The sequence below is a fragment of the Solanum lycopersicum genome, chromosome 12, assembly GCF_036512215.1.
Source record: "Solanum lycopersicum chromosome 12, SLM_r2.1".
NCBI classification, from domain to species: domain Eukaryota; kingdom Viridiplantae; phylum Streptophyta; class Magnoliopsida; order Solanales; family Solanaceae; genus Solanum; species Solanum lycopersicum.
Window position 1 is genome coordinate 6,164,406 of NC_090811.1, and position 8,380 is coordinate 6,172,785.

General features: G+C 35.4%; 1 protein-coding gene across 2 annotated transcripts; it reads left to right on the top strand.

Moving 5' to 3' along the window:
- The first annotated feature begins 629 nt into the window (after nt 1-629).
- On the top strand, nt 630-7,280 carry LOC101265313 (probable WRKY transcription factor 20). 2 transcript variants are annotated; one of them, XM_004251861.5, is made up of 6 exons: nt 630-1,134; nt 2,056-2,250; nt 3,319-3,868; nt 3,992-4,148; nt 4,217-4,372; nt 6,368-7,280. In XM_004251861.5, exons 1-6 carry the CDS (start codon nt 850-852, stop codon nt 6,858-6,860), a joined length of 1,836 nt encoding a protein of 611 aa, XP_004251909.1. In that variant the 5' UTR covers nt 630-849; the 3' UTR covers nt 6,861-7,280. The 2 variants fall into 2 exon arrangements, with proteins under 2 accessions (XP_004251909.1, XP_069148405.1); XM_069292304.1 differs by lacking the exon at nt 630-1,134 and adding an exon at nt 1,734-1,949.
- The last annotated feature ends 1,100 nt before the right edge of the window (nt 7,281-8,380 follow it).

Here is an 8,380-nt window from a genome sequence, read left to right on the forward strand (position 1 = left end):
AATGAATCTAATAAATATGTTTGATGCTAAAAAATAAAATAAAATATATCATTGACGCAATTTAGAATCAATCTCAACAAAGCTATAGCTTGTCATAGATTACATAGCCAAAAAAAATTAAATCTTTTTAATCAAAATTTCAGGAGATCTAAAAATACTGTGTGACTAGAAGATTTTTCAATTTTTATTTATTTATAATAATTAATTTTTTATTTTAAACAACTTAGTCAATTGTCTATTTAAATTTTCACCATTGGCATTGTTTAATGGAAGTCCACTTCTGTGCTTTATAATTTTTTGGTGAATTCTCCTCCATCACCTCAATTATTTTTTTAAAAAACAAACTCAAAAGTATTAAAGAATAATTATTTAGCAATTTTTTTACTTCATTTATTTTTTTTCTAATCATTTATACTGAACCCTTGATGATAAGGATGTTAATAAGATAGGTCGGGGCGAATATGAAAAAATTTAAAGCTATGTAAAGTGGACATATTTAAAGTTATATGGGGCTTGACGAGCGTGAAATATGTTAGAAATAATTATTTTAATAAATAATGTAAGCGAGAGAGACTTAAATAATTAAAGTAATTTGTAAATAAATAAAATTATCGTATAAGACAAGGCGAGGTTGAAAAATTTATGAATTGAACTCAACCCGCCCCACATCGAATCCAAACCGCCTGGCTCCTTTGTCACCCCTACTTGTTTGGCCTAATCCCATAACCATCCCCCGTCCCTTTCATGCCCCCACCACGCCCTACCCCACCCTACCCCACATCCCCATCCCGTTTCTCCCCCTTTTGACTGTGTCTCCTCCTACCTCCAAAATCTCTTCTGAATCCGTCAATGGAAGATTCTCAGTCTCACTCCCACTCTCACCCTAACCAATACAACCTCTCAGCTCCACTCCTTTCCATCAATGAATCTTCACAGCAACTTAAGTTTGCAAGCTCCGATGCTGCTTTCTCTCACACCGTCTCCTCCGCCGTTGGATCCAACACCGGTGCTAGGTACAAGCTAATGTCACCTGCTAAGCTCCCGATCTCTCGCTCCTCCGCATGTATCACCATCCCTCCTGGTCTCAGTCCATCATCCTTTCTCGAATCTCCCGTTCTTCTATCGAACATCAAAGTTAGTCCTACTTCTCATCACATGAAAATTCACTTTCAGATTTGGGAACCGACACACTAATTAGATGTATTTTGCTTGTAAAGAAAATGAAATTGGATATCTTAACTAATATTTTGATTGCTGTTTTCAAATTGTTTTCCTTATTTGATACTCTCTGGAGTGGAGTGGAGGACCGGAGGAATTTTTTTGATGTGATTGATGCTTTCTTAAAGTACATTTTGAACTATTAATTATATGTTTGGTTGTTTTCATTTTATTGCAATTTGTTGTTTGATTCCTTTTCCCCACCTGAATGCTATTTTGGGGAATACTTGTATATATATAGATTTGTGTGCTATTTGCAACCGTAGGTTTTGATGCTTACATTAGGATGCTGGTGTATGATTATTCTTTTAAATTTTCGTAGAATTATATTCTGTCTTCCTCTGCGTATATAGCCGTCAGTGTGTTTCTTCAAATGTTGAATCTTCCTTTTGGCAAGGTGCTCAACTTACCACTAAGTTGTTCCATAGAGAAAAAAGATACTGGTGATATGAATGTGGACATAATAATGGCATCAGAAAGTTATATACTCTTTTGTTATTTTAACCAGTATGATTATTATAAGCATGTGTGCTTCATGTGTCACTAAGTCTTATATTGAAAGGTTCCAACTTCAGTGGTTGGTGATGAATCACCTATGAAACTATTATAAGTAGCACCTATTTTTCTTGAAAGCATCTGTACCCACCACTGAGATGGAATGATAATTGATAAAGAAAGATAGCGAACAGAAAAAAAAAGGTTTCTTCCCCTATAAAGAGGAGGAAGCTGGGGTAAAAGAGGCAAATTTGTATCACTTTGGTTATCCTATGTTCAGATGCTACTTCTATTTTGGAAAGGAGATTGTGATCACTGAATAGTATTTCTTATAACTTGCAGGCTGAGCCGTCTCCTACCACAGGTTCCTTCTCCAAATTTCAAGTAATGCAAGGCTCTAGTGGGAGTGCTGCTTTTTCATATTTGAGAAGCTGTTCAAGTGGAAATGTATATGGTGAAACGACCGGCGAATTTGAGTTCAAATTTGCTATTGCATCTAATTCTACATCAGGATCACTGGCGAATGAAGCTGCAGTGGTAATGCGCTTGACTGTTATCCTTGGCATTGTTGAAAATAAATTATCTAGATTTTATTCAAAGCGTATATGCTCGAATTAGATTAGAAACAAGGAAATACAACAAGACCACTATTGAATATTAGTTATTTTCTCTCCCCCTTTAAAACTTCTGAATGAGCCAATCCATTCCTTAAATTGAACTGTGCTTGATTCAGAAATTTGCTTAAAAATCTGACTTTGGTGTTCTTGAAATTCTCTCTCTCTCTCTCTCTCACCCACTCACTAACTTGCCACATCTCATTTGTGAAAGGATTGAGACACAACTCTTACCAATAATAAAAAGGACTATAACACAATTCTTTGCACTTGATGCCTGTTGTATGCTTGTAATTATAACATGAAATGTCAGTCAAAGTCAAAGTTATTCTGTTGATCTTCTTGTATATGCATTTCAAACATACAAAAGGTATCTGCAAGTGAGAGATAACTTCTTTGTGTCTAAAGTTGTGGGAACAGGGTGGGTTGTTGGTTAATTCTTTCTTTAGCAAGAAAATAAAATGGTTACAATGATTGCACCTTTTGTTTTGTTTGTTTGTTTGTTTTCAGTTTCTGTAACAAGGTGATTACATCTCTTTTTTGTTGATAGTTCAAGACCCTTAAATGAATTAATTTTGAAGATTGACTTTATAAAAAAGTTGAAAAGAATGAGAGTGTAGCTGTTAAAAGTATAGTCAAAAGGTGTTAACTCATTGCCAGGAAAATGATGATTTGTTTGCATAGTGTGTTTGGTTTCCAAATATGTCACCAGTTTTTTCCTCTTGGTTTTATTTGTTTTCTTCTACATTTGAGTGGATGTGTTGTTAAGATGAATTGCTCATCTCACTTGAGTGATACTTTGGGGTTTGGAAGCATTTTCTTTCTTTCTACATTTTATGGATTTAATGACAGAGGATACAACAACAATAAGAAGGCTCTGCAGATTTAGTTTTTTATTTTCTTTTAGTACCTAAAGAAGCAATATGTGAGCTTCATTATTATTTTAACTGAGTTGACTTGAGTTAATTCCTAATACACTGTTGTAATGAAGATTTCTGCAGGTTCCAACCAACAGCAAAGTGAACCTCTGATTCAAGTTCAAGATCGATATCTTTCTCAATCATTAGCACCTTCAGTTCTTGTTGAAACCGAGATGCCTGATTCAAAAGAGCTGAGTCTACCTGCACCTGTTAGTTTAGAAGCCTCGTCAATTAGTACTTCTGCTGCTGCAACTGATAATGAAGAAACAAATCAGAGAGGTCAATCAAATACAAGCACGCAAGGGTCACATGCTGATAATAAAGATGTATCATCGATAACTGCTGAGAGATCATCAGAAGATGGGTATAACTGGAGAAAGTATGGCCAGAAACTTGTTAAAGGAAGTGAATTCCCAAGGAGCTACTACAAATGTACATACCCAAACTGTGAAGTTAAAAAGATATTTGAGCGCTCTCCTGATGGACAAATAACAGAGATTGTGTATAAAGGTTCCCATGATCATCCTAAACCCCAGCCCAGCCGTAGGTTTACTCCTGGTGTGCTTACTTCCATCCAAGAAGACAGAGGTGAGAGAGATGCATGCCTCACTGGTCAAGAAGGTAAATTGAATTGCTCTTTAAGGGTTGTTTCTCTACTCAACAAATGTATGACATGGTAGTCTTTATTGAAGCTTCTTTGATCTCATATGGAGTTATTCCTCTCTGTTTTATCTTTTCTTGAAGACAAATTCAACACTAATGCCCAGACTAGTAACACTGAGCCCGGCGGTAATCCACTATCACCTCGACAAGCAGGTGATGATGGTCTTGAAGGTACAGTGTCTCAGTTGCATAGTGCTAATGATCAGATGGACGAGGATGATCCATTTGCAAAAAGAAGGTAAAAACCAAGGGTCCTAAATTTATTCCTGTGTAGTAGTCCGGTTTAACAATTGAGTCTTTAAGCAGGAAAATGGATGGTGGCATGGATATTACACCAATTGTTAAGCCTATCCGTGAACCACGTGTTGTTGTTCAAACTGTGAGTGAAGTTGATATATTGGATGATGGATACAGGTGGCGGAAATATGGTCAAAAGGTGGTCCGTGGTAATCCTAATCCCAGGTATTTAAAGCATTGTGTGGCATCTAATGGCTAAATGTCTGAAGTTCATGTGGTTACTGGTTAAGAGATTGTTTTATGGTCCAAAATGAATCAATACTTTTAGGGGGAGTTCCCCATAATGTTCTAAGCCATCTTTCTAGTCGACTCGATAGGTTCCCCTTTCAATAACAGTGTTACTTAGCAAAGTTAAAGAAATAGATAGTCAACTATTGTTTTGGGTGAGATGAGAATAATCATGAGATGTAGTGGTGATATCTTATTAAGCTCTGAACTGAAACTTATTTACAATCCCATACAACCATAACTGGAAACATTGGGAAGTCATGTGTTATAGCAGATAGTTTTGGGTCTGTAACATAGTCGGCTTAGAATGTAAACACTTTCAACTAATTAAACTGTCTAAATGAGGTCTTAGATGAGTCCGTACAAACTGTTGAGAAGTGATTTGAAATCATTTATATGTCAATTTTCATTGCTTTGTAGCCATGTGCATAAATCAAATAAAGTTTATTCTGTAGAATGAACATATTTAGCTCTCCAACCCTCCTCTCCCCATCTAGCAGTCTCTTCTGACTTTCTTTTCCACCTATTTTTTTTGTTTGATATTTTATGTTATATTATTTATACTCAATTTTGGTCCATTAGATTTTTTTGGTTCTGATTTCTGAATCCACTCTTATTTTTATTTATCGCATTATTAATATTACAAAACAACATACCCAGTGTAATCAAACAAAGTGGGGTCTGGGGAGGACAGAGTGTACGCATACCTTACCCCAACCTTGGAGTTAGAGAGACATATCATAGTATTAATAATACGTATGAAAATTGGCAGTGTTAATGAAATATTAAGGGCAGCAGTACGATTATTGAATGTATTACTTTGACAACTTTTTTGGCTAGAAGTGATTGAGAGGGTAATTACCACTTGATGCCCTGTAGGTTAAGTTGGAGCATGTGAAATTGCCATTAGAAACAGTCACTTAAATAATCATTTATATCCAATCTGTGTTTTTCGCTGCTCATTTAATTGTTGGTACTCTGCGCTAATAGCTTAATGGCCTAAAGTATTTGGAGGTCCTAGATTCAACTCTCATACCCTTGAAATGCTGAAGTAAAGCAAGGTTTAACGTGCACCTCCATGACTGCGTGTGAACCTTGTGCTTCTATAATATAGTAAGTTGGACCACTAAGTATTTCATTAATTTGTCAAACGCGTGATTGTAATGCCCTTGTTTCAGCAGCAGACCATAGAGTTCTATATACAGCTTATTAAACAAACAATTCAGAATGAGCTGAATGAACTTCTAGTGAGACATCTAAGTAGTAGAGGGTGAATGGTTTTCAGGCTTGATCGATCATCTTCAGGTAAATGTTTAATTAGGAATATAGGACAAGCGAATAAAACCTTTTTTGTGACTAGATTCATACACGCCTAGATCTATTGTATTAATTAAATGAAGAAAATCATATAGAATATTCTATAGGATATCTCAGGATATTCTATTTAATTATAGAACATTTACTTCCTTTATTAGCATAGGAATTGATAACTATTATGTATTAAGTCAATTGAAAATTTTCTATTTTCACAGTATGAATATCTGATCTCCTAAATTTTCTTTCTGAAACTCAAAATACCCTTAATTAGCTTTCATGGAAATGGCTAAACTGAAGACAGAGCAGGCAGAGTGATCACGCATCTAACAATTCATCAAATCTCTGATAAACTTCTGAATATCTTTGCATGGAGGACCTGGTGATGTTTTCGTTAATTTGCGTACTTTAAACAGGAAAGGGAAATAACATAGATTTGTTGACCTCTCTTCCGATTTTGTAGTCTTAGGAAGGAGTATGATTATTTAGCTATCATTTTAGATATAGAAAATAGTCGGTTTACCTCTAAAATTGTTAAGTCTACATCCAAAATTCAATGAACCTGGTCTTGGTGTGAGTTTCTTATGTTTTTATGGTGTTCATGTGAATGTGATGTAGGAGTTATTACAAGTGCACCAATGCTGGATGCCCTGTCAGGAAACACGTGGAGAGGGCATCCCATGATCCCAAATCTGTAATTACTACATATGAGGGGAAACACAATCACGATGTACCAGCAGCTAGGACTAATAACCATGAAATGGCAGGATCAGCATCTGTAACTGGGGGTTCAAGGGTCAGGACGGAAGAGAATGGCTCAGTTAGCTTGAATCTAGGTGTTGGTATTGGTTATGGTATGGAGAATAGGCGCAATGGACAACTGCACACACTGCCTGCAGAAACTGCACATAGCCAAGTTCAGGTTTCAAGTTCTAGTATGATGTTAGTACAGCCAGCTACAGTTGCAGCATGCTACAACATTGTAAATGGTGGAATGAGCCGGTTTGGAACTATGGAAAATCGTGTTCAGGGCACTGGCTTTGAGACTCTGCCCTTGCAATCATCTGCTCAATGTCCTCAAAACTATGGAAGGATACTTTTGGGCCCGTGAATGTTTCTTCCCTCAGGCAAAAACTTAAAAATAAGAAGCTTCCATCCGTTTTCTTTTTCAGCTTCTCGGTGGGATTACAGAGGGCTGCATCTCTTGTTGGCGTAACCTCGCTTCAGGATTAAGTACCCAGCATGTTGTATGATACAGTTTCACCAAATGTTCATTATGTAATTAGCTTTAATATCACTGTTGCTTTATACTGACAGTATGCTACAAAATGTAACAACTATGGATGTTCTGAGTAGATGTGAACGTCAATATATTCCCTAAAAGTAGGCTAAATTTGCTCGCCCTAGCTGTGAAGAACTTGGAAGTATTGGCTCATTTAGGAAATTATAGAATACTTGAATATGTTGTATTTTATGTAATATGGTAGTAGACCCATGTGAAATGTAATTTCCTGTTATAGGTTCCATAGAATATACCCTTGTGAAATGTGCATTATAGGTTGCGTACTTGTGATTTGATCCTTTCTTGATCCCTCATATAGCGATAGCGGGAGCTTCAGTGCACAGGTTGCCTGCTTTATTGTAGGTAATTGCTCTGCAGAAACCATTATGCTAAGTTTATATGTATTTAGTTTATATCTTGATCGTGTAATATATAACTGTCTCATAACTTGGCATCAAGTTTATATTTATGTTCTCCAATTCTGGATGTGTATAGGTAAATATTTAAATTTGTATAAAGTTGAACAAACAAACATATGCATCTTATGAGACATCTTATATGGCAATTTGAGTTTTATATGTTGTTTTTACGTGTATTATGTCACGTAGGATTGTACTAGACACAATTTAGTAAACGATAATAGGATTTGAAGTACATGTTGTAAATTTTTAGTACTCATTTTTGAGGATTAGATAAAGTTATCAATTTCAAAAAGGACTATGTCACGAAGGATTCATGTGTCTATTTGTTCAATTTTATACAAATTTAAGTGTTATTCGTACACACTTAAAATTAAAGGACATAAATATGAAATGAGATCAAATTAAGAAATATATTTATTCTACTAGTTTCACCCTACGTGCGTGGTGTGTATATCACGTTAAATTATGTTATTGAGTCTTCATTTTTCTCTTCTTGATATACTCCATTTATTCATTTCTATTTTTTAATCTTCCATTCTCGTTGTACCAATTTTGGCGCCTCATAAATATTTATGAGTATTTATTAAAAATTTGTGAAAGAGTTAATTTGAATTCTTTTTAAATTAGTTAATCCAAAGATTTAATATATTTGAATTTTTTTTCAATAATATTTGGGAAAAGGGACAGATTTACCTCCGTACTTTAATAAAAGGTGCATATATACCTTCTGTTATACTATGCATACACATGTATTCCTATCGTCCAATTATTGGTACATATATAACCTTGTCACTGACGGAGCCCATTTTGTAACATGTGTCATGATCCTATTATACTACCCGTTTCATCCCCTTTTCAACTCATAATCACAACCCGCCCATAACCCTTAAAATAATCCTAAACACACACACCCCTAATCAAACACCA